At 35.3% G+C, this 26126-nt stretch overlaps 2 protein-coding genes and 2 long non-coding RNA genes across 6 annotated transcripts; all 4 read left to right on the forward strand.

Annotated features, from left to right (window-relative positions):
- Positions 1-1263: 1263 nt before the first annotated feature.
- Positions 1264-11619, forward strand: LOC131611393 (uncharacterized). The gene is made up of 4 exons (XM_058883425.1): positions 1264-1383; positions 10518-10785; positions 10876-10957; positions 11287-11619. Exons 1-4 carry the CDS (start codon positions 1264-1266, stop codon positions 11318-11320), a joined length of 504 nt encoding a protein of 167 aa, XP_058739408.1. The 3' UTR covers positions 11321-11619.
- Positions 11620-11624: 5 nt separating this feature from the next.
- On the forward strand, positions 11625-12853 carry LOC131611394 (uncharacterized). 2 transcript variants are annotated; one of them, XR_009286886.1, is made up of 5 exons: positions 11625-11684; positions 11776-11921; positions 12057-12158; positions 12262-12372; positions 12803-12853. It is a non-coding gene; the product is annotated as an uncharacterized LOC131611394 (long non-coding RNA). The 2 variants fall into 2 exon arrangements; XR_009286885.1 differs by lacking the exon at positions 12803-12853 and having other exon boundaries at positions 12262-12493.
- An 8641-nt stretch (positions 12854-21494) lies between these two features.
- LOC131611395 (uncharacterized) lies at positions 21495-22642 on the forward strand. Its single transcript, XM_058883426.1, has 3 exons — positions 21495-21808; positions 21899-21980; positions 22310-22642. The coding sequence occupies exons 1-3, from the start codon at positions 21607-21609 to the stop codon at positions 22341-22343; spliced, it is 318 nt and encodes a 105-aa protein (XP_058739409.1). The 5' UTR covers positions 21495-21606; the 3' UTR covers positions 22344-22642.
- Positions 22643-22647: 5 nt separating this feature from the next.
- Positions 22648-23876, forward strand: LOC131611396 (uncharacterized). Of its 2 annotated transcripts, XR_009286888.1 has the most exons (5): positions 22648-22707; positions 22799-22944; positions 23080-23181; positions 23285-23395; positions 23826-23876. It is a non-coding gene; the product is annotated as an uncharacterized LOC131611396 (long non-coding RNA). The 2 variants fall into 2 exon arrangements; XR_009286887.1 differs by lacking the exon at positions 23826-23876 and having other exon boundaries at positions 23285-23516.
- The last annotated feature ends 2250 nt before the right edge of the window (positions 23877-26126 follow it).

A 26126-nucleotide genomic window follows, 5' to 3' on the forward strand; every position in this document is an offset into this window, starting at 1 on the left:
AGCTTTCATTTAGCTTCCTTGAGGAACAAGGAAGCTATCCAGATCACTAACCCACTTGTGTTACACCTCTAAGCAAGGATTCGATCTCCATTTTCAGAGGTAAAAACTCAAACTTTGAACTTAGTGTTAGAGGTACCATCAACTACCTAACTAAGATTATAATATACCTATTAACACCCTTAATTGCCCTTTTGCTTTTTAAAATTTGCACTAAAATTTGCCCATTTTAGTAATTTGCTAAATCAAACTTCAAATGGACCAATCATATCTATCCATTATTCCAAGTGGCACCCCATTCTCAATTTTGCTTTTGTTTTTTTCATAACAACAAATTAACCATTGTGTAATAGTTGATATCTTGATTTAGGTTTTTACACGGTAGACAAGACCAAACCCAATTTCAATATTTCCCTCTCATTCTCTTTTTCAAATTCCTTTAGCTTCCTCCTTCTCTCTCCACACTAAGCCTCCGATATTCCCTTCTCTCTTCTTAGCATTCCACAGGTAAAGGCGCCTAAATCAATGTTTCTTCCTTGTCTCTCCTTCATCATGTTTTGTTGTTATGTTTTCTTCATCTTCATACTTCGGTTCTTCATCATTTTTGTGACATTTTGTTTTTGCATTTTCATGGGTTATACCAAAATGGGTTTTTTCACTATCTTCCCAAATATTGTGTAACATTATAGTTTCATACATCTATGATTTGTGATTTGTAGCTTTAAAGTTTTGATTTTCATGGGTTACATTTGTGATTTGTATACTGATTATAATATTTTACTGATATATTGATGTTTATGAAGATACTTAAAGATACGATTTTATAAAGTAGTATTTTTTATAGTGATCTTTTTTCTGATTTTGATGAATTTTGTTAAAGTTGTGATTTTTATACTGATCTTTTATCTGATTTTCTGATTTTTTAATTTTTAGACTGATTTTAATCTTTACTAATATAGTGATGTTTATAAAGATTATAAAAGATCTGATATAGTGATTTTTATACTGATCTTTTTTGTTATTTCGCTAAAGTATCTTAAAGTTGAGATTCTTATAACTTTGCTAATTGATGTTTGTGTTGTTCATGCTGGTTGATGTTTTGATTTTATTTTTACAAATTTGGTGTACTGATGTTCAAAACACATACAGTTATTGTGAGTTTTGATTCTTAAAGATTTGATTTTTATAAAGTAGTTATTTTTATGAATATCTAAACAAGTGGTTTATGTTTCAGATTTTTGAGCAACCAAGTCTAGATAACCTATTATGATTTGCGACTTAAAACCCGAACAAAATGTTTGGAAGATAGCTATTTGTGTCGATGTATGGGACGTCAAGGGACACAAAGGCCAGCAGCATGTTGAAGCTATTATTCAAGATGCAAAGGTTGTGTTTTTTGTTTATATCATATGATTTATCTGAAGGATAGAAAAACACTTAGAAAGGGGGGGGATTGAATAAGTGTGACTTTAAATCTTGGACGATAAAAATAAATTGCACAATTATTTTTATCCTGGTTCGCTGTTAACGAAGCTACTCCAGTCCACCCCCGCAGAGATGATTTACCTCAACCTGAGGATTTAATCCACTAATCGCACGGATTACAATGGTTTTCCACTTAGTCCGCAACTAAGTCTTCCAGAGTCTTCTGATCACACACTGATCACTCCAGGAACAACTGCTTAGATACCCTCTAAGACTTTTCCTAGAGTCTACTGATCAACACGATCACTCTAGTTACAATCTGCTTAGTTCACTCCTAAGACTTTCCTAGAGTATTCTGATCAACACGATCACTCTAGTTCCTTACAACTTAATGTAATATATTCAAGAGTTTACAAATGCTTCTTAAAAGCGATAATCACAACTGTGATATTTCTCTTAACGTTTAAGCTTAATCTCACTAAGATATTACAACAGCAATGTAGTGAGCTTTGATGAAGATGAAGATTCTGAGTTTTGATTTGAACAGAGTTTCAGCAAGTTAATTTGAATTGTTTTGGTGCGAAATCGTTAACCTTGCTTCTCATCAGAACTTCATATTTATAGGCGTTGAGAAGATGACCGTTGAGTGCATTTAATGCTTTGCGTGTTCCGTACAGCATTGCATTTAATGTTATACGCTTTTGTCAACTACCTCGAGCCTTGTTCACGCTGTGTCTACTGACGTTGCCTTTAGTAGCTTTAACGTTCCTTTTGTCAGTCAGCGTAGTCTTCCACCTGTACTTCCTTCTGATCTGATGTTTGTGAATACGACGTTTGAATATCATCAGAGTCAAACAGCTTGGTGCATAGCATCTTCTGATCTTCTGACCTTGAAGTGCTTCTGTTGCGTGATACCATCTTCTGATCTTCAGTGCTTCTGATCTCATGTTCTTCTGATGCTTCCATAGACCCATGTTCTGATTCTGCTTCGACCATCTTCTGATGTCTTGCCAGACCATGTTCTGATGTTGCATGCTGAACCATTTGAGACACAACTTCTGAGCGCTGAATTATGCGTACTCTTTATGTATATTTCCTGAAAGGGAAATTGCATTGGATTAGAGTACCATATTATCTTAAGCAAAATTCATATTATTGTTATCATCAAAACTAAGATAATTGATAAGAACAAATCTTGTTCTAACAATCTCCCCCTTTTTGATGATGACAAAAACATATATAAATGATATGAATTTGCGATCAGAAAGAGTAGACGGCAAAAGACAAATTACACAGCTATAGCATAAGCATATGAATATGTCTCCCCCTGAGATTAACAATCTCCCCCTGAGATAAATAATCTCCCCCTGAAATAAATACTCGAAGAACTTTAATAAAAGACTTCCCTGATTATTTCGGTAGAGACGATCATATAAGCTTCTGCCTTCAGAGAATTCATAGCTTCTGACTTCTGCTTCCATTGGACAGCTTCAGAACTTGAATTTCTTTAGATCCTTAGAACACTCACAGCTTCTGATTCCTGCTTCCATCGTGGACAGCTTCAGAACTTGAATTTCTTTGATCTTCAGAACATTCACAACTTCTGACTTCTGCTTCCATTCAGGACAGCTTCAGAACTTGAATTTCTTTGATCTTCAGAACATTCACAGCTTCTGATTTCTGCTTCCATTCAGGACAGCTTCAGAACTTGAGTTTTCTGGATCTTTTAGAACATTCACATCTTCTGATTTCTGCTTCCCTCGGATAGCTTCAGAACTTTGAATGTCTACCAACATCACTTCATGCTAGATTTGTATCAGAACATTGTTGAATGTACCAGAGCATCATCAGAGCATCTCTACATCCTGAAATGTTACAGAACAAAAACTAAACGACAAAAGTCAGCATGAACGAGTTAGAACATAAAATGTATGTTTGAACACATTATATGTATCAGAGCCATATAGGCTGAAATAATGTATCAGAGCAAATAATGTATCAGAGCCATAACATTATATGTATCAGAGCAAATAGAATTTTGTCAGAACAGGATAGACAATGACATTCAAATTCTATTATCAGTGCTTCTGATTCATTCTTCTTTCTTGCTTCTGATCTCTGAAGCTTGACAGCACTCAGCTTGCTTCAGTTTCCAAGAGCTTATTCCTTTTACAGAATAGCGCTTCTTATGGTTTTGCTTCTAGTGTTTGCTTCTGAAGATTCACTTCACTTCTCTGTACCTGCAAAACACTTAAACCATATAGAACTTGCAGTTCTTGTTAGTGAATGTGTGGGAGCCTTTACCCAGCAACTGATAGATTTAATCAAATCATTTATCATTTATCTTCTCCCCCTTTTTGTCATAACATCAAAAAGAATATTTAAAAAAAAAGACAAATAAAATCACTGGAATGTAAATCAAGGAAACTTTTTCATTGATAATCAAAAAGGTTTACAAGACAGGAATGCAGGAAAACAGATGCAACAAGGAAAGGAAGCTACAAAGACCAAAAGACTAAGATCCTAGCCTACGCAAAATCCGCGCCAGAACATCATGAATCCCGTCAGTGCTTGTAGCTTGCCTTGTCATGAAGGAACGAAACTCAGCATTGGCTGCTTCTTGCGCGTTCAAACGAGAAGCCAGCATAGCTTGATTCTGATGAAGAGTTTCCAAGGTCTCCATCAGAGCTGAGGTTTCACCAGAAGAAGAAGCACCAGTATTTCTGCCCAGAGGGACAGCAATCTCAGCAGGGTGATCTTCTGGAAGATCTTCAGCTTGTGCATATTCCATTTCCTCATCTGAGTCTGACTCAGAAGGAGCCTTGGCATATTCTGGTTCAGGCAGCTCAGAAGTTCCATCTTCCAATGCTTGAAGAATAGCTGCTAGGTTTGTTGGAGGAGTAGGACCAGCAACTTCAGCACGATAAACCACTACTGGAAAGACCATGAGAGGTGCTTTTTCAGAAGGGTTCATTCTGAACCAGTTGAACAGCCACTGAAAATCTCCAGTCAGCACAGGAAACCAGAGCACAGAAGACCGGGGTTTCCACACCACGATATCTCTGCAGAGATTTTCTTCTTCCAACTCATCTGCAGGTATCTTCTCTTCAAGAACGCTTCTGTTCCTGATGAGACAGTGGTGGCTGCTTTCACCCACTTCCAACTGACGACCACGAGGACCAGGAGCTTCAGACAAGATCCTTCTCTTAGTGTCAGTAGCCTTCACCAGAAAGTCCTGAAGAAAGGTATCCCAGAGGTTGCTCATAGCATACATATCCAGATGGTTAAGGTAGGCAGCACCCAGGATCTCCAACCAGCCGTTTACATCAGAATGTAAACGCTCCAGAGAGGATTGAGTAGAAGGGGTTGGAGGGATTATGGTGAATCTGAAGTCTGGACGAACAACACTATAGGGATTAGGTGTTCTGGTGGGAAAAGGGTGTGAGAGAGGTGAAGAAATATCGGATGGAAGGGTTGAAGGAGAGGAGATATCAGATGGTGAAGAAGGTGGTTCTGAGAGGATGAATGAGGAGGAAGAGGTGGTGGAGGTCTTTGAAGAGGGGGTTGATTTAGGGGAACCGTCAAGGGGTTGATACACTTTGAGAGGGTCATAGAAGATCCTAACTCTTTTAGGTTTGGTTTCTGGTTCAGCAGATGCCTTTCTCTTTTGTTTCCTATCATTGTCTTGATTCCCAGAGCTTGACGATGGATTCATGATGAATTTTCAGATATTGGAAACTGCTAGGGTTTATGATATGAAAAGAGAGAGAGAGACGAAAAAGAAACCGAATGCAGAGAGAGAGAAATATGAGAGGGAAAAGAAACGTTTGAAGAGTATAAAAAGAAAACTGAAAGAGAGTAAATGATGAAAAGCATTTAATGTTACGTGACTTGAGGAGAGATAATAATGACAAAAGACGTGATTTGCACAGTTACCTAAGTAGACGTCCCCTCAACTGCACGCACGCTTGTCCAGAAATAGTGAACACGTGTTTACCATCTGGATAGCCAGTTATAGCTGTCTTGCTTTTAAAGAGATTCTGAATCAACTTAGACAATAAAACGTTAGTAATAACTGAATCACAATTTCTAATTGATTTCAACCAGAACTTCTTATAAAAGTAATTTCATTTCAGAAGATACTTATATATAAGAGTATCTTATCTTCTCATTCTGGGCTTGTTTCTGAAGATTTATTTTGTCCTGATTATATTAAATCCATCTGGTCTAGGAACAAGATCCCAAACATCATTCCTTGTAAACTGATTCAGTTCTTCTTGCATAGCAATTATCCAGTCTGGATCTTCTAGAGCATGATCAACAGAAGTTGGCTCGATCAAAGATACAAGACCTAATTGACAGTCTGCACTGTTCTTAAGGAATGCTCTTGTTCTGATTGGATCATCCTTCTTTCCAAGAATGACATCTTCTGAATGACCAGAGATGAGTCTAGATGATCTTCTGACAGATGGTTCTTCAGATATGCTTAGATCCTCCAGAGAAGCTGATACTTGATCTTCAGATTCTTTGCTTCTGAGAAGCTCTGCTTCTGATGCGTTGCTTCTTGGCTCAACAACTTCTGATATGTCAATATCACAATCTGCAAAATTATCAAACTGCTTTGGTTTTTCAGAACCAAGCTTATCATCAAACCTGATATTGATTGATTCTTCTACAACCAATGTTTCAGTATTGTATACTCTGTAGCCTTTTGAGCGTTCAGAATATCCAAGAAGGAAACATTTTTGTGCTTTGGAATCAAACTTACCAAGATGATCTTTAGTGTTCAGAATAAAGCATACACATCCAAAAGGATGGAAATATGAAATGTTGGGCTTTCTATTCTTCCACAACTCATAGGGAGTCTTATTTAGAATAGGTCTGATAGAGATTCTATTCTGAATATAGCATGCAGTGTTTATTGCTTCTGCCCAGAAATGCTTAGCCATATTGGTTTCATTGATCATGGTTCTGGCCATTTCTTGCAGAGTCCTATTCTTTCGTTCTACAACCCCATTTTGCTGTGGAGTTCTAGGACAAGAGAAATCATGGGCAATACCATTTTCTTTGAAGAATTCTTCAAAGGATTTGTTCTCAAATTCACCACCATGATCACTTCTGACCTTTATGATTTTACACTCTTTTTCAGATTGAATCTGAATGCAGAAATCAAAGAACACTGAATGAGTCTCATCCTTGTGTTTCAAGAATTTTACCCATGTCCAGCGGCTATAATCATCTACGATGACTAATCCATATTTCTTCCCTCTGACAGATGCTGTTTTGACGGGGCCAAACAGATCAATGTGCAAGAGTTCTAATGGCCTTGAGGTAGAAACAACATTCTTAGACTTGAATGCAGGTTTGGAGAACTTGCCCTTCTGACATGCTTCACAAAGAGCATCTGATTTGAATTTCAGATTAGGGAGTCCTCTGACAAGATTCAGTTTGTTAATCTGAGAGATCTTTCTCAAACTAGCATGACCTAATCTCCTGTGCCAGACCCACTGCTCTTCAGAAACAGACATAAGACAAGTCACCTTCTGACTCATAAGATCTTGCAGATCTGTCTTATAAATGTTGTTCTTCCTCTTGCCTGTAAATAGGATTGAGCCATCCTTCTGATTTACAGCCTTGCAAGACTTTTGATTGAAGATTATATCATAACCATTGTCACTTAATTGACTGATAGATAAGAGGTTATGAGTTAATCCTTCTACAAGAAGTACATTAGAAATGGAAGGAGAGTTACCAGACTTTATAGTTCCAGAGCCAATTATCTTGCCCTTCTGATCTCCTCCAAACTTGACTTCTCCTCCTGACTTAAGCACCAGGTCTTGGAACATAGACCTTCTTCCTGTCATGTGTCGTGAGCATCCAGAGTCCAGGTACCATGACATGTTGTGCTTTGTCCTTCTTGCAGCCAAGGATATCTGCAATAGGAATAATCTTATCCTTAGGTACCCACATTTTCTTGGGTCCTTTCTTGTTAGATTTTCTCAAGTTCTGATTGAACTTGGGTTTGACATTATAAGCAATAGGAGGAACAGCATGATAATTTTTAATATGAGTTTCATGATATTTCCTAGGTTGTGTCACATGCTTCTTGGTGTGTGTTATGTGAAAACTTTGTGCATGTGAAGTGTGCCTAATATCATGAGAGTGGCCATACTTGAACTGATCATACAATGGCTTGTATGTGAGTTTCATTTCATCAACAGGTTCGAGTTTGTATGGGGTTTCACCCTCAAAACCAATGCCAACTCTTTTGTTTCCAGACACAGCATATATCATAGACGCTAGCTGACTTCTGCCAATACTTCTAGATAAGAACTTCCTGAAACTTAAATCATATTCTTTCAGAATATGGTTTAGACTAGGAGTGGATTTTTCTGAATCAGAAGGAGATCCAACATTATTGGATAATTTTAAAAGTTTTTCTTTTAATTCAGAATTCTCCAACTCAAGCTTCTTTGTTTCAAATTCAAATTGCTTTTTCAGCTTTTTGTATTTGAGACTAATCTGAGACTTGAGTTCCAGAAGTTCAGTTAGACCGGAAACTAACTCATCTCTAGTAAGTTCAGAAAATACCTCTTCAGAATCTGATTCTGATGTAGATTCTGATCCGTCATCTTCTGTCGCCATCAGCGCACAGTTGGCCTGCTCATCTTCTGAATCATCTTCTGACTCATCCCAGGTTGCCATAAGACCTTTCTTCTTATGAAACTTTTTCTTGGGACTTTCCTTCTGAAGATTTGGACATTCATTCTTGTAGTGTCCAGGCTCATTGCATTCATAGCACATGACCTTCTTCTTGTCAAATCTTCTTTCATCAGAAGATTCTCCACGTTCAAATTTCCTTGAACTTCTGAAGCCTCTGAACTTCCTTTGCTTGGTCTTCCAGAGTTGATTTAGCCTTCTGGAGATCAGGGACAGTTCATCTTCTTCTTCAGATTCTGATTCCTCAGGATCTTCTTCTCTGGCCTGAAAAGCGTTAGTGCATTTCTTGATATTTGATTTTAATGCAATAGACTTACCTTTCTTTTGAGGCTCATTTGCGTCCAGCTCTATTTCATGACTTCTCAAGGCGCTGATAAGCTCTTCCAGAGAAACTTCATTCAAATTCTTTGCAATCTTGAATGCAGTCACCATAGGACCCCATCTTCTGGGTAAGCTTCTGATGATCTTCTTTACGTGATCAGCTTTGGTGTATCCCTTGTCAAGAACTCTCAATCCAGCAGTAAGAGTTTGAAATCTTGAAAACATCTTTTCAATGTCTTCATCATCCTCCATCTTGAAGGCTTCATACTTCTGGATTAAGGCTAGAGCTTTAGTCTCCTTGACTTGAGCATTTCCTTCATGAGTCATTTTCAAGGACTCATATATATCATAGGCCGTTTCCCTGTTAGATATCTTCTCATACTCAGCATGAGAGATAGCATTCAGCAAAACAGTTCTGCATTTATGATGATTCCTGAAAAGCTTCTTTTGATCATCATTCATTTCTTGCCTTGACAGCTTTGCGCCACTGGCATTTACTGGATGTTTGTAACCATCCATCAGAAGATCCCATAGATCACCATCTAGACCCAGAAAGTAACTTTCCAGTTTATCTTTCCAGTATTCAAAGTTTTCACCATCAAATACCGGCGGTCTAGTATAACCATTGTTACCGTTGTATTGCTCAGCAGAGCCAGATGTAGATGCAGGTGTAGGTGTAGACTTTTCACTTTCATCAACCATCTTTTACTGAAGCGTTTTTCTCTTCCTGAATCTTTTCTAAACACGGTTAAGTGCTTGCACCTTAGAACCGGCGCTCTGATGCCAATTGAAGGATAGAAAAACACTTAGAAAGGGGGGGGATTGAATAAGTGTGACTTTAAATCTTGGACGATAAAAATAAATTGCACAATTATTTTTATCCTGGTTCGCTGTTAACGAAGCTACTCCAGTCCACCCCCGCAGAGATGATTTACCTCAACCTGAGGATTTAATCCACTAATCGCACGGATTACAATGGTTTTCCACTTAGTCCGCAACTAAGTCTTCCAGAGTCTTCTGATCACACACTGATCACTCCAGGAACAACTGCTTAGATACCCTCTAAGACTTTTCCTAGAGTCTACTGATCAACACGATCACTCTAGTTACAATCTGCTTAGTTCACTCCTAAGACTTTCCTAGAGTATTCTGATCAACACGATCACTCTAGTTCCTTACAACTTAATGTAATATATTCAAGAGTTTACAAATGCTTCTTAAAAGCGATAATCACAACTGTGATATTTCTCTTAACGTTTAAGCTTAATCTCACTAAGATATTACAACAGCAATGTAGTGAGCTTTGATGAAGATGAAGATTCTGAGTTTTGATTTGAACAGAGTTTCAGCAAGTTAATTTGAATTGTTTTGGTGCGAAATCGTTAACCTTGCTTCTCATCAGAACTTCATATTTATAGGCGTTGAGAAGATGACCGTTGAGTGCATTTAATGCTTTGCGTGTTCCGTACAGCATTGCATTTAATGTTATACGCTTTTGTCAACTACCTCGAGCCTTGTTCACGCTGTGTCTACTGACGTTGCCTTTAGTAGCTTTAACGTTCCTTTTGTCAGTCAGCGTAGTCTGCCACCTGTACTTCCTTCTGATCTGATGTTTGTGAATACGACGTTTGAATATCATCAGAGTCAAACAGCTTGGTGCATAGCATCTTCTGATCTTCTGACCTTGAAGTGCTTCTGTTGCGTGATACCATCTTCTGATCTTCAGTGCTTCTGATCTCATGTTCTTCTGATGCTTCCATAGACCCATGTTCTGATTCTGCTTCGACCATCTTCTGATGTCTTGCCAGACCATGTTCTGATGTTGCATGCTGAACCATTTGAGACACAACTTCTGAGCGCTGAATTATGCGTACTCTTTATGTATATTTCCTGAAAGGGAAATTGCATTGGATTAGAGTACCATATTATCTTAAGCAAAATTCATATTATTGTTATCATCAAAACTAAGATAATTGATAAGAACAAATCTTGTTCTAACATTATCATCTTCCATTTCCATTATTTATACGTTGTTCAATTTTTTTCTACTACAGACTGATCAAATCTATGTTGTAACCCGCTCCCGTGACTTTGATGTTTGGAAGAAGACCTTGCAGGAAATGCAAACCTATATAGTCTATAATGTTGAAACTATGATCAATGACATGCCGTCGAAAGTTTGTGATAACAAATACAAGGTGTTTTTTAATCGTGCGACAATTATCACTGCTGTTGACGTACCAGACATTCCAGAACATCAATTCAACTTCAAGTCGTTTACTGATATCTTAAGTGGTGATTTCATTGTTGATCGCCTTTACGGTATTCATTGACAAAGTCTGTTCTTCTTTAACTCAATATACTTTCCAAATCCTTGCTAAGATGTGCACATTGTATTTTTATATGTAAAAGGTGCTTTCGAACAAGTTGTTACGAATCAAGTCGCAGGTGCTGGGAGAAAAGCCTGCGTGAACCTCACTTTATCGGATGAATGGTCTCTTTCTTACAGTTTTCATTAGTTATTTATTACACCTTTTTGGAAAGCCATTGTTTGCTCTGACGGAGATATTATCTACATTGAAAGACTTAAGCTTAAAACATTAGATTGTATTATGGTTTCAGAACTTGCATTGAGGTTTTACTTTTGGTTGCTTTATAATGTTTATTTTTTGGACTTGCTAAATTCGATTACGATTACTACTATAAATTTGACGATTGAGTTCAATAGTAGCGGACTTATTCAAGATCTGAAATGTGATGTTTAAGTTATTCAAGTAAGGAGGCTTACTCATGCATTCATAACCTACTGCTTAATCCTTGCAGCATGCTGAAATGGCAGATGAGGGTGTTCAGCTAAAGACTCTTCAAACAATATAAATAATTTTTCAGTCATGTTTACACCCTGAAAATGAGGTCAGATTCAACAATATGAACTATGTGTTACTGTTTGCCATTTGTAAACTGTATTATAATATCTTAGCTGGACCTTGAAATTAGTAGATAGGCTGATTGTAGACAGATAATTTTCAAAGTACAAGTAATGAATCTAAATAAAGACCATGTATTGTGATATGGGTTTGGTTGATATAGTTAAGACATTCTGGTTGGATAGTTTTCTCAGTAGAGATATTGAACCTTTTCCAAAATTTAAGAAGAAATTAGGCACGATTGCTGATTAAACCATGTTAAATGTACCAGTTCACAGATTCAGTTTCTTCAAGGTGGTTTAATGCATGAGAAAATGTTTTATTTAGAAGTACAAATATTTCTGAGTGTATTATTATTAAACCATTTAACTATAATATAATACAGGATTCAGGAATCACATGTTGAATGTTGTTAGAGGGTTCTCAATATCAAATTAAAATGGATTGTTCATACATTCATGCTTTGCTCACTGCCAATCTGAGAGACCAGACACATGGTTTGTTGACAACTCTCCTGTCATTGGAAACAAGGTGACTCTCACATATGCCTATGCAGTTTTTGTTAAAATATTCAAGTTTTAGCGTTACGCAGAAGTGGTGATTCAAGTTTAAGATCTTATTATTTTTGTGTCTTATCTCTAACCGATATGCATTGGAAATATGTAGGCAATTGCTCTGGCCGTGGGAGACTGGTATTTTGACCGAGCTGGTGTTAAGGACATAGATTGTCCTTACCCTTGTGAGAACACATGCCACCATTAGTATAATGTATGTATAACCAACGTGTTCCTAACTTTGATTGGAGGTTTACCTTTTTCTTTACCTTTTTTTGTATTCTATACAAGTTATAGCTTCTATTTTCTTTGTTCAGAACCTAAAAGATGATGTTGGAGCAGCAGAGGAACAACAAAAAGAAGCTGAAGTCGAACCAAAGGCTCTTCGAACATTGACATGGAGAATGATTTTGACCCAAGAATAAATGGTCTGTATTTTTTTAATGTCTCAATTATATTTTTATATCTTTATAGCTTACAAAGATATGAGAAGCATATTTTGCACTTGTCTGTTCATCTATTACCACTTTCAAATGAGTGCATATAATTCTTGTGGTGTGTTATTTCCATGCTTTTAAGGCATATGTGCATATATAACACAACCCAAGCATGAAAATTTTTCCACTTCAATGCATCAGTAACAAATCTGACATATCAGATTAAATCTTTCTTCATCAGATAATAACTACTACAAACATATTCAACTCTTGCTGCGTTATTTCGATACATAATATATTCTTGCTGAAATAAACAACTAATTCAAAGATAAATCATGATTGCTTCATATTTTCAATACAACATATATTCTTGCTTTAAACATATTTTGTGTCTCTTTTACTAAACATATACTACTTGCAGTGAAAGCAATTATAGGAAATCAGTCTTCCTGCCAAAGCAATTATAGGAAGCATGCACTTCATTGAAAGCAGAGATGTAGTATCATTTGTGTTTTTATTTTGAAATATGGTGTTGGTTATTCCCTAAGTTGTGAAGAGTGTGATAAACTTGATACTCATTAGTGGAAAAGCCATAAAATTTGTGTGTTGGATTCTTTGACAGTCAAAAGAAAAAGCTTATAGAATCCAATGGAATTAGATCTCAATATAATATGTAAAATCATTTTCCTACTATTTAAATGTCTAAATTCCTTTTGTCTGACTTATTAAATTATTTAGACTTAACCAGTTTAGAGCTTAGATTAATAGCTCCACTTCACAAGTTTGCTTGGAGCATAGATTAGTATTTAGTTTCGCTGTATCTTTATATGATAATGGTCAAAAAGAACTTTAAAATTAGAAAACATAAATCTAAAAGGAAATACAGCCAATCAGCCTATGAATACTTACTTATATAATTTAGTAATACATTTATTTAATGATTCCATTCTAATACTGTACAATTCATCGGATGCAACATATTTAATTTAGTAATACATTTATATAATTACCTCATGTATATTTTAAGAATTAAAAGGTTTTTAATCTTTTAATGGTTGAAGTAATTTCAATTGAATCTAATCAACAAATAAGTTATAAAACAATTGAAACTCTTTTAATAGGAGTTGGGCTACATGAATTACATGTAGCGCTAAAGGAATCAAGTTCTTTAGACATTAATTCATTTTATTAAGATATTCATTATTTTTACGGGTCATTATCACCATAATATCTTTCTTATGTGAATTTTATCATTGAAATTCACTACTTTCACGGGTCGCTATCACCATAATACCTAATTTAACATTTTCAACTTCTTGCCTATTGCATTTCCATTTTTTTTAAAATAGCTACTATATATAATTTTATTACATCTATATTATGTTTTATGAATCTTAATTTAACATTTGTCATTCAAATTTTTAATTTTTTTTTGCGTTTGTAATACATTATTCATCTTAAGATTTGATTTACCCGTGCGGACGCACGGGTCTTCTACTAGTTTTTAATAAAACTTGATACAATTCTACTAAGCATGATGTAGGGAATAATAGCCTTAAGGTTTTAGGGATTGATTGTGCATATTCATCATTTAATTTTTGTTTGAAGTTTTAGGGTTCTTAGCTTTTTTCCAGAAATTAAAGAGTTATAGGTTGAATAAATTCACAAATGATACATGGTTAGAACCGTGTTTGAATTCTGAACAAGATGCATATTTGAATTTCTGGAAATGATTAAGTTTTGATCATGTTTGAATTTCTAAAATTCACGAGCCAAAGGTTGAAGATGAAGTTCAGTTTGAATTTAGAACATGTTTTTAAATATATATTCACGCGCGTGTTTTGTTATCAATTATAGCGTGCTGGCCCAGTGGTAAGCTTTTGAGTTGTTGACTCTAGTGGCGTGGGTTCAAGTCTTCCCAAGGCCAAAACATAGTTTTTTTATCACTTGTTTATTTTTCTTTTTAATCAACGTTCATAATTTATTTAAAATAGCAAACTTAATCATTTTGACTTGAAATTTTACACACTTATCATTTAACTTGTCTATTTTTAGAATATAATTTAAAATACCAAAAATATTAATGATTTTATCATTTAAAAATTAAATCAAAAAAACAAGTCTTTTATATGTATAAAAATCCAAAAACCATTTCTTTTTTTGATATTTTCACCAAGTAAACTTTTGTTATTTTTGTGTGAATTATTTTAGGGTTAGGTCAAAGTCCCCTTGAGGTTACCATGTACCCTTAGGACAATGCTCCTTTAGAATTTGGTACTTTAATCATTAAAAATCAATTAGGTTTAAATGTGGTTCTAAAACCCTAATTTGAATCTTTGATCCCTAGCTTCACCATGTTAATATAACTTGTTGCTTTAATCATTGTCTTTGTTTATGTACATATACTTGTTTATTTTTATCCTTGTACACTTGTACTTTATTCATTGTATTATCATCATATATATACTTTGTTTACTAGCCATATGCATGAGATATTTATCCATTCATCATCTTCATTCATACATGAAATGATCCCAAAGGTATAAACATCCTTTCATCCATTATCATTTGAATTTACATTGATTTCTTTGTTATACTCACTTGTTTACTTTTGTGACACATATTATCACACACACACACACACACACACACACACACACACACACTTGAGGTATCCATGATTGATTGCTTAAGTTGTTGTTGAAATATCCAAAGGAATGGGAATGGTATTGACTAAAATTGTCAAGGTACTCAATCTCTTTTCCAAATCTCTTTACCTTTGTGCTTAATATTGTTAAAGCTTTGCACCCCACTTGTTTTGATAATGGTTTTATATTGTTAAAGCTCAACCTTTTTAAAATCAACCTTTGGTTTTGTATTGTTAAAGCTCAACCAACCCTTTTCAAACCTTGGTACTAAGAGGAGCATTATTTCTGGCGAAACTGCTCTTAGACCATTGGGCCTTGTATTGTTAAAGCTTGGCTCATTTTAAATCCCTTGTTAACTATTGTTAAAGCTTAACATTTTAAAAAACCCGTTGAGTATTGTTAAAGCTCAACACCCAAAAAGATTTTTGCCACTTGGCTATTTATTTTCCTTTTAAGAGTAACTACAAAAGCTCTGACTTCCCTACTGCACTTAAGGGGTATGTAGGCCTAAGATGCGATATCTTATTGAGCTCACATTCAAAACCTTCTTTTCTCATCCTCCCACTCTATTTAATCAAAAACACAAAGGCATTTCATAATAATAACAAACAATAATAATAGTATTTTCAAAGAGGTTCCTATGGAATACCATATATGTGAGGGGTTCTTAAAATCTTCCCCTTGCCTAACAAACCCCCCATACCCAAGTCTCTTATAAGTTTATTAGTTTTGATTTTAAAAAATTCGGTGGGTTTTATTCGCTCTTTCTACCATTTCCTTTCGAAACAATAAAGCATGGTGACGACTCTGTTTAAAACATATGAGCTAAGTCAATTCAATGGCTTCAGTCTCACAAATTTCACCGCTACAAAAAAGTGGCGAATCTGCTGGGGATACACATTTGTTCCTAAGAAGGGTTGACCCTATCTTTGTTTATACTGTTATTATTATTGTATATACTGTCATTTTGAACTGCATATGTGAATACTTGTTACTTTTGTGGGTTATATTGGGAAAGGGCTTGATTCCCCCTTGCGGTGAGATAAATCCTAACCCGTAATTGAGTGCAACTTATGATAGGAGACTTGTATAGTCATTTTCATCTCGAGGGAGTAGTCCCAAAGAAGTCAATTTGAGATCCATCGCTCAATGGAGACCTCTTTGGAAGTAACTTTGTTGACCGAGTTAATTGGAAAAACATCGTTACGTTCAACTAGGTTGTAGAAGCTGGGGACCTAGAAACACCTTAACCAATCTTGGCCATTAGGACGTAGTGTGGAAACTGTATTTTGATTCAATTCCAGAATGGTTGTTACACGATACTACACAAAAGACGTGATTTGCACAGTTACCTAAGTAGACGTCCCCTCAACTGCACGCACGCTTGTCCAGAAATAGTGAACACGTGTTTACCATCTGGATAGCCAGTTATAGCTGTCTTGCTTTTAAAGAGATTCTGAATCAACTTAGACAATAAAACGTTAGTAATAACTGAATCACAATTTCTAATTGATTTCAACCAGAACTTCTTATAAAAGTAATTTCATTTCAGAAGATACTTATATATAAGAGTATCTTATCTTCTCATTCTGGGCTTGTTTCTGAAGATTTATTTTGTCCTGATTATATTAAATCCATCTGGTCTAGGAACAAGATCCCAAACATCATTCCTTGTAAACTGATTCAGTTCTTCTTGCATAGCAATTATCCAGTCTGGATCTTCTAGAGCATGATCAACAGAAGTTGGCTCGATCAAAGATACAAGACCTAATTGACAGTCTGCACTGTTCTTAAGGAATGCTCTTGTTCTGATTGGATCATCCTTCTTTCCAAGAATGACATCTTCTGAATGACCAGAGATGAGTCTAGATGATCTTCTGACAGATGGTTCTTCAGATATGCTTAGATCCTCCAGAGAAGCTGATACTTGATCTTCAGATTCTTTGCTTCTGAGAAGCTCTGCTTCTGATGCGTTGCTTCTTGGCTCAACAACTTCTGATATGTCAATATCACAATCTGCAAAATTATCAAACTGCTTTGGTTTTTCAGAACCAAGCTTATCATCAAACCTGATATTGATTGATTCTTCTACAACCAATGTTTCAGTATTGTATACTCTGTAGCCTTTTGAGCGTTCAGAATATCCAAGAAGGAAACATTTTTGTGCTTTGGAATCAAACTTACCAAGATGATCTTTAGTGTTCAGAATAAAGCATACACATCCAAAAGGATGGAAATATGAAATGTTGGGCTTTCTATTCTTCCACAACTCATAGGGAGTCTTATTTAGAATAGGTCTGATAGAGATTCTATTCTGAATATAGCATGCAGTGTTTATTGCTTCTGCCCAGAAATGCTTAGCCATATTGGTTTCATTGATCATGGTTCTGGCCATTTCTTGCAGAGTCCTATTCTTTCGTTCTACAACCCCATTTTGCTGTGGAGTTCTAGGACAAGAGAAATCATGGGCAATACCATTTTCTTTGAAGAATTCTTCAAAGGATTTGTTCTCAAATTCACCACCATGATCACTTCTGACCTTTATGATTTTACACTCTTTTTCAGATTGAATCTGAATGCAGAAATCAAAGAACACTGAATGAGTCTCATCCTTGTGTTTCAAGAATTTTACCCATGTCCAGCGGCTATAATCATCTACGATGACTAATCCATATTTCTTCCCTCTGACAGATGCTGTTTTGACGGGGCCAAACAGATCAATGTGCAAGAGTTCTAATGGCCTTGAGGTAGAAACAACATTCTTAGACTTGAATGCAGGTTTGGAGAACTTGCCCTTCTGACATGCTTCACAAAGAGCATCTGATTTGAATTTCAGATTAGGGAGTCCTCTGACAAGATTCAGTTTGTTAATCTGAGAGATCTTTCTCAAACTAGCATGACCTAATCTCCTGTGCCAGACCCACTGCTCTTCAGAAACAGACATAAGACAAGTCACCTTCTGACTCATAAGATCTTGCAGATCTGTCTTATAAATGTTGTTCTTCCTCTTGCCTGTAAATAGGATTGAGCCATCCTTCTGATTTACAGCCTTGCAAGACTTTTGATTGAAGATTATATCATAACCATTGTCACTTAATTGACTGATAGATAAGAGGTTATGAGTTAATCCTTCTACAAGAAGTACATTAGAAATGGAAGGAGAGTTACCAGACTTTATAGTTCCAGAGCCAATTATCTTGCCCTTCTGATCTCCTCCAAACTTGACTTCTCCTCCTGACTTAAGCACCAGGTCTTGGAACATAGACCTTCTTCCTGTCATGTGTCGTGAGCATCCAGAGTCCAGGTACCATGACATGTTGTGCTTTGTCCTTCTTGCAGCCAAGGATATCTGCAATAGGAATAATCTTATCCTTAGGTACCCACATTTTCTTGGGTCCTTTCTTGTTAGATTTTCTCAAGTTCTGATTGAACTTGGGTTTGACATTATAAGCAATAGGAGGAACAGCATGATAATTTTTAATATGAGTTTCATGATATTTCCTAGGTTGTGTCACATGCTTCTTGGTGTGTGTTATGTGAAAACTTTGTGCATGTGAAGTGTGCCTAATATCATGAGAGTGGCCATACTTGAACTGATCATACAATGGCTTGTATGTGAGTTTCATTTCATCAACAGGTTCGAGTTTGTATGGGGTTTCACCCTCAAAACCAATGCCAACTCTTTTGTTTCCAGACACAGCATATATCATAGACGCTAGCTGACTTCTGCCAATACTTCTAGATAAGAACTTCCTGAAACTTAAATCATATTCTTTCAGAATATGGTTTAGACTAGGAGTGGATTTTTCTGAATCAGAAGGAGATCCAACATTATTGGATAATTTTAAAAGTTTTTCTTTTAATTCAGAATTCTCCAACTCAAGCTTCTTTGTTTCAAATTCAAATTGCTTTTTCAGCTTTTTGTATTTGAGACTAATCTGAGACTTGAGTTCCAGAAGTTCAGTTAGACCGGAAACTAACTCATCTCTAGTAAGTTCAGAAAATACCTCTTCAGAATCTGATTCTGATGTAGATTCTGATCCGTCATCTTCTGTCGCCATCAGCGCACAGTTGGCCTGCTCATCTTCTGAATCATCTTCTGACTCATCCCAGGTTGCCATAAGACCTTTCTTCTTATGAAACTTTTTCTTGGGACTTTCCTTCTGAAGATTTGGACATTCATTCTTGTAGTGTCCAGGCTCATTGCATTCATAGCACATGACCTTCTTCTTGTCAAATCTTCTTTCATCAGAAGATTCTCCACGTTCAAATTTCCTTGAACTTCTGAAGCCTCTGAACTTCCTTTGCTTGGTCTTCCAGAGTTGATTTAGCCTTCTGGAGATCAGGGACAGTTCATCTTCTTCTTCAGATTCTGATTCCTCAGGATCTTCTTCTCTGGCCTGAAAAGCGTTAGTGCATTTCTTGATATTTGATTTTAATGCAATAGACTTACCTTTCTTTTGAGGCTCATTTGCGTCCAGCTCTATTTCATGACTTCTCAAGGCGCTGATAAGCTCTTCCAGAGAAACTTCATTCAAATTCTTTGCAATCTTGAATGCAGTCACCATAGGACCCCATCTTCTGGGTAAGCTTCTGATGATCTTCTTTACGTGATCAGCTTTGGTGTATCCCTTGTCAAGAACTCTCAATCCAGCAGTAAGAGTTTGAAATCTTGAAAACATCTTTTCAATGTCTTCATCATCCTCCATCTTGAAGGCTTCATACTTCTGGATTAAGGCTAGAGCTTTAGTCTCCTTGACTTGAGCATTTCCTTCATGAGTCATTTTCAAGGACTCATATATATCATAGGCCGTTTCCCTGTTAGATATCTTCTCATACTCAGCATGAGAGATAGCATTCAGCAAAACAGTTCTGCATTTATGATGATTCCTGAAAAGCTTCTTTTGATCATCATTCATTTCTTGCCTTGACAGCTTTGCGCCACTGGCATTTACTGGATGTTTGTAACCATCCATCAGAAGATCCCATAGATCACCATCTAGACCCAGAAAGTAACTTTCCAGTTTATCTTTCCAGTATTCAAAGTTTTCACCATCAAATACCGGCGGTCTAGTATAACCATTGTTACCGTTGTATTGCTCAGCAGAGCCAGATGTAGATGCAGGTGTAGGTGTAGACTTTTCACTTTCATCAACCATCTTTTACTGAAGCGTTTTTCTCTTCCTGAATCTTTTCTAAACACGGTTAAGTGCTTGCACCTTAGAACCGGCGCTCTGATGCCAATTGAAGGATAGAAAAACACTTAGAAAGGGGGGGGATTGAATAAGTGTGACTTTAAATCTTGGACGATAAAAATAAATTGCACAATTATTTTTATCCTGGTTCGCTGTTAACGAAGCTACTCCAGTCCACCCCCGCAGAGATGATTTACCTCAACCTGAGGATTTAATCCACTAATCGCACGGATTACAATGGTTTTCCACTTAGTCCGCAACTAAGTCTTCCAGAGTCTTCTGATCACACACTGATCACTCCAGGAACAACTGCTTAGATACCCTCTAAGACTTTTCCTAGAGTCTACTGATCAACACGATCACTCTAGTTACAATCTGCTTAGTTCACTCCTAAGACTTTCCTAGAGTATTCTGATCAACACGATCACTCTAGTTCCTTACAACTTAATGTAATATATTCAAGAGTTTACAAATGCTTCTTAAAAGCGATAATCACAACTGTGATATTTCTCTTAACGTTTAAGCTTAATCTCACTAAGATATTACAACAGCAATGTAGTGAGCTTTGATGAAGATGAAGATTCTGAGTTTTGATTTGAACAGAGTTTCAGCAAGTTAATTTGAATTGTTTTGGTGCGAAATCGTTAACCTTGCTTCTCATCAGAACTTCATATTTATAGGCGTTGAGAAGATGACCGTTGAGTGCATTTAATGCTTTGCGTGTTCCGTACAGCATTGCATTTAATGTTATACGCTTTTGTCAACTACCTCGAGCCTTGTTCACGCTGTGTCTACTGACGTTGCCTTTAGTAGCTTTAACGTTCCTTTTGTCAGTCAGCGTAGTCTGCCACCTGTACTTCCTTCTGATCTGATGTTTGTGAATACGACGTTTGAATATCATCAGAGTCAAACAGCTTGGTGCATAGCATCTTCTGATCTTCTGACCTTGAAGTGCTTCTGTTGCGTGATACCATCTTCTGATCTTCAGTGCTTCTGATCTCATGTTCTTCTGATGCTTCCATAGACCCATGTTCTGATTCTGCTTCGACCATCTTCTGATGTCTTGCCAGACCATGTTCTGATGTTGCATGCTGAACCATTTGAGACACAACTTCTGAGCGCTGAATTATGCGTACTCTTTATGTATATTTCCTGAAAGGGAAATTGCATTGGATTAGAGTACCATATTATCTTAAGCAAAATTCATATTATTGTTATCATCAAAACTAAGATAATTGATAAGAACAAATCTTGTTCTAACATTATCATCTTCCATTTCCATTATTTATACGTTGTTCAATTTTTTTCTACTACAGACTGATCAAATCTATGTTGTAACCCGCTCCCGTGACTTTGATGTTTGGAAGAAGACCTTGCAGGAAATGCAAACCTATATAGTCTATAATGTTGAAACTATGATCAATGACATGCCGTCGAAAGTTTGTGATAACAAATACAAGGTGTTTTTTAATCGTGCGACAATTATCACTGCTGTTGACGTACCAGACATTCCAGAACATCAATTCAACTTCAAGTCGTTTACTGATATCTTAAGTGGTGATTTCATTGTTGATCGCCTTTACGGTATTCATTGACAAAGTCTGTTCTTCTTTAACTCAATATACTTTCCAAATCCTTGCTAAGATGTGCACATTGTATTTTTATATGTAAAAGGTGCTTTCGAACAAGTTGTTACGAATCAAGTCGCAGGTGCTGGGAGAAAAGCCTGCGTGAACCTCACTTTATCGGATGAATGGTCTCTTTCTTACAGTTTTCATTAGTTATTTATTACACCTTTTTGGAAAGCCATTGTTTGCTCTGACGGAGATATTATCTACATTGAAAGACTTAAGCTTAAAACATTAGATTGTATTATGGTTTCAGAACTTGCATTGAGGTTTTACTTTTGGTTGCTTTATAATGTTTATTTTTTGGACTTGCTAAATTCGATTACGATTACTACTATAAATTTGACGATTGAGTTCAATAGTAGCGGACTTATTCAAGATCTGAAATGTGATGTTTAAGTTATTCAAGTAAGGAGGCTTACTCATGCATTCATAACCTACTGCTTAATCCTTGCAGCATGCTGAAATGGCAGATGAGGGTGTTCAGCTAAAGACTCTTCAAACAATATAAATAATTTTTCAGTCATGTTTACACCCTGAAAATGAGGTCAGATTCAACAATATGAACTATGTGTTACTGTTTGCCATTTGTAAACTGTATTATAATATCTTAGCTGGACCTTGAAATTAGTAGATAGGCTGATTGTAGACAGATAATTTTCAAAGTACAAGTAATGAATCTAAATAAAGACCATGTATTGTGATATGGGTTTGGTTGATATAGTTAAGACATTCTGGTTGGATAGTTTTCTCAGTAGAGATATTGAACCTTTTCCAAAATTTAAGAAGAAATTAGGCACGATTGCTGATTAAACCATGTTAAATGTACCAGTTCACAGATTCAGTTTCTTCAAGGTGGTTTAATGCATGAGAAAATGTTTTATTTAGAAGTACAAATATTTCTGAGTGTATTATTATTAAACCATTTAACTATAATATAATACAGGATTCAGGAATCACATGTTGAATGTTGTTAGAGGGTTCTCAATATCAAATTAAAATGGATTGTTCATACATTCATGCTTTGCTCACTGCCAATCTGAGAGACCAGACACATGGTTTGTTGACAACTCTCCTGTCATTGGAAACAAGGTGACTCTCACATATGCCTATGCAGTTTTTGTTAAAATATTCAAGTTTTAGCGTTACGCAGAAGTGGTGATTCAAGTTTAAGATCTTATTATTTTTGTGTCTTATCTCTAACCGATATGCATTGGAAATATGTAGGCAATTGCTCTGGCCGTGGGAGACTGGTATTTTGACCGAGCTGGTGTTAAGGACATAGATTGTCCTTACCCTTGTGAGAACACATGCCACCATTAGTATAATGTATGTATAACCAACGTGTTCCTAACTTTGATTGGAGGTTTACCTTTTTCTTTACCTTTTTTTGTATTCTATACAAGTTATAGCTTCTATTTTCTTTGTTCAGAACCTAAAAGATGATGTTGGAGCAGCAGAGGAACAACAAAAAGAAGCTGAAGTCGAACCAAAGGCTCTTCGAACATTGACATGGAGAATGATTTTGACCCAAGAATAAATGGTCTGTATTTTTTTAATGTCTCAATTATATTTTTATATCTTTATAGCTTACAAAGATATGAGAAGCATATTTTGCACTTGTCTGTTCATCTATTACCACTTTCAAATGAGTGCATATAATTCTTGTGGTGTGTTATTTCCATGCTTTTAAGGCATATGTGCATATATAACACAACCCAAGCATGAAAATTTTTCCACTTCAATGCATCAGTAACAAATCTGACATATCAGATTAAATCTTTCTTCATCAGATAATAACTACTACAAACATATTCAACTCTTGCTGCGTTATTTCGATACATAATATATTCTTGCTGAAATAAACAACTAATTCAAAGATAAATCATGATTGCTTCATATTTTCAATACAACATATATTCTTGCTTTAAACATATTTTGTGTCTCTTTTACTAAACATATACTACTTGCAGTGAAAGCAATTATAGGAAATCAGTCTTCCTGCCAAAGCAATTATAGGAAGCATGCACTTCATTGAAAGCAGAGATGTAGTATCATTTGTGTTTTTATTTTGAAATATGGTGTTGGTTATTCCCTAAGTTGTGAAGAGTGTGATAAACTTGATACTCATTAGTGGAAAAGCCATAAAATTTGTGTGTTGGATTCTTTGACAGTCAAAAGAAAAAGCTTATAGAATCCAATGGAATTAGATCTCAATATAATATGTAAAATCATTTTCCTACTATTTAAATGTCTAAATTCCTTTTGTCTGACTTATTAAATTATTTAGACTTAACCAGTTTAGAGCTTAGATTAATAGCTCCACTTCACAAGTTTGCTTGGAGCATAGATTAGTATTTAGTTTCGCTGTATCTTTATATGATAATGGTCAAAAAGAACTTTAAAATTAGAAAACATAAATCTAAAAGGAAATACAGCCAATCAGCCTATGAATACTTACTTATATAATTTAGTAATACATTTATTTAATGATTCCATTCTAATACTGTACAATTCATCGGATGCAACATATTTAATTTAGTAATACATTTATATAATTACCTCATGTATATTTTAAGAATTAAAAGGTTTTTAATCTTTTAATGGTTGAAGTAATTTCAATTGAATCTAATCAACAAATAAGTTATAAAACAATTGAAACTCTTTTAATAGGAGTTGGGCTACATGAATTACATGTAGCGCTAAAGGAATCAAGTTCTTTAGACATTAATTCATTTTATTAAGATATTCATTATTTTTACGGGTCATTATCACCATAATATCTTTCTTATGTGAATTTTATCATTGAAATTCACTACTTTCACGGGTCGCTATCACCATAATACCTAATTTAACATTTTCAACTTCTTGCCTATTGCATTTCCATTTTTTTTAAAATAGCTACTATATATAATTTTATTACATCTATATTATGTTTTATGAATCTTAATTTAACATTTGTCATTCAAATTTTTAATTTTTTTTTGCGTTTGTAATACATTATTCATCTTAAGATTTGATTTACTCGTGCGGACGCACGGGTCTTCTACTAGTTTTTAATAAAACTTGATACAATTCTACTAAGCATGATGTAGGGAATAATAGCCTTAAGGTTTTAGGGATTGATTGTGCATATTCATCATTTAATTTTTGTTTGAAGTTTTAGGGTTCTTAGCTTTTTTCCAGAAATTAAAGAGTTATAGGTTGAATAAATTCACAAATGATACATGGTTAGAACCGTGTTTGAATTCTGAACAAGATGCATATTTGAATTTCTGGAAATGATTAAGTTTTGATCATGTTTGAATTTCTAAAATTCACGAGCCAAAGGTTGAAGATGAAGTTCAGTTTGAATTTAGAACATGTTTTTAAATATATATTCACGCGCGTGTTTTGTTATCAATTATAGCGTGCTGGCCCAGTGGTAAGCTTTTGAGTTGTTGACTCTAGTGGCGTGGGTTCAAGTCTTCCCAAGGCCAAAACATAGTTTTTTTATCACTTGTTTATTTTTCTTTTTAATCAACGTTCATAATTTATTTAAAATAGCAAACTTAATCATTTTGACTTGAAATTTTACACACTTATCATTTAACTTGTCTATTTTTAGAATATAATTTAAAATACCAAAAATATTAATGATTTTATCATTTAAAAATTAAATCAAAAAAACAAGTCTTTTATATGTATAAAAATCCAAAAACCATTTCTTTTTTTGATATTTTCACCAAGTAAACTTTTGTTATTTTTGTGTGAATTATTTTAGGGTTAGGTCAAAGTCCCCTTGAGGTTACCATGTACCCTTAGGACAATGCTCCTTTAGAATTTGGTACTTTAATCATTAAAAATCAATTAGGTTTAAATGTGGTTCTAAAACCCTAATTTGAATCTTTGATCCCTAGCTTCACCATGTTAATATAACTTGTTGCTTTAATCATTGTCTTTGTTTATGTACATATACTTGTTTATTTTTATCCTTGTACACTTGTACTTTATTCATTGTATTATCATCATATATATACTTTGTTTACTAGCCATATGCATGAGATATTTATCCATTCATCATCTTCATTCATACATGAAATGATCCCAAAGGTATAAACATCCTTTCATCCATTATCATTTGAATTTACATTGATTTCTTTGTTATACTCACTTGTTTACTTTTGTGACACATATTATCACACACACACACACACACACACACACACACACACTTGAGGTATCCATGATTGATTGCTTAAGTTGTTGTTGAAATATCCAAAGGAATGGGAATG

The sequence above is a fragment of the Vicia villosa genome, linkage group LG6, assembly GCF_029867415.1.
Source record: "Vicia villosa cultivar HV-30 ecotype Madison, WI linkage group LG6, Vvil1.0, whole genome shotgun sequence".
NCBI classification, from domain to species: Eukaryota; Viridiplantae; Streptophyta; class Magnoliopsida; order Fabales; family Fabaceae; genus Vicia; species Vicia villosa.

Excerpts from the sequence above, each read along its gene's own strand:
- LOC131611393 (XM_058883425.1), top strand. The coding sequence starts at position 1,264 with ATGATTTGCGACTTAAAACCCGAACAAAATGTTTGGAAGATAGCTATT. Across the intron at positions 10,786-10,875 it reads CATTGTTGATCGCCTTTACG|GTGCTTTCGAACAAGTTGTT; the intron begins GTATTCATTGAC and ends TATATGTAAAAG. Across the intron at positions 10,958-11,286 it reads CTCACTTTATCGGATGAATG|CATGCTGAAATGGCAGATGA; the intron begins GTCTCTTTCTTA and ends TAATCCTTGCAG.
- LOC131611395 (XM_058883426.1), top strand. The coding sequence starts at position 21,607 with ATGCAAACCTATATAGTCTATAATGTTGAAACTATGATCAATGACATG. Across the intron at positions 21,809-21,898 it reads CATTGTTGATCGCCTTTACG|GTGCTTTCGAACAAGTTGTT; the intron begins GTATTCATTGAC and ends TATATGTAAAAG. Across the intron at positions 21,981-22,309 it reads CTCACTTTATCGGATGAATG|CATGCTGAAATGGCAGATGA; the intron begins GTCTCTTTCTTA and ends TAATCCTTGCAG.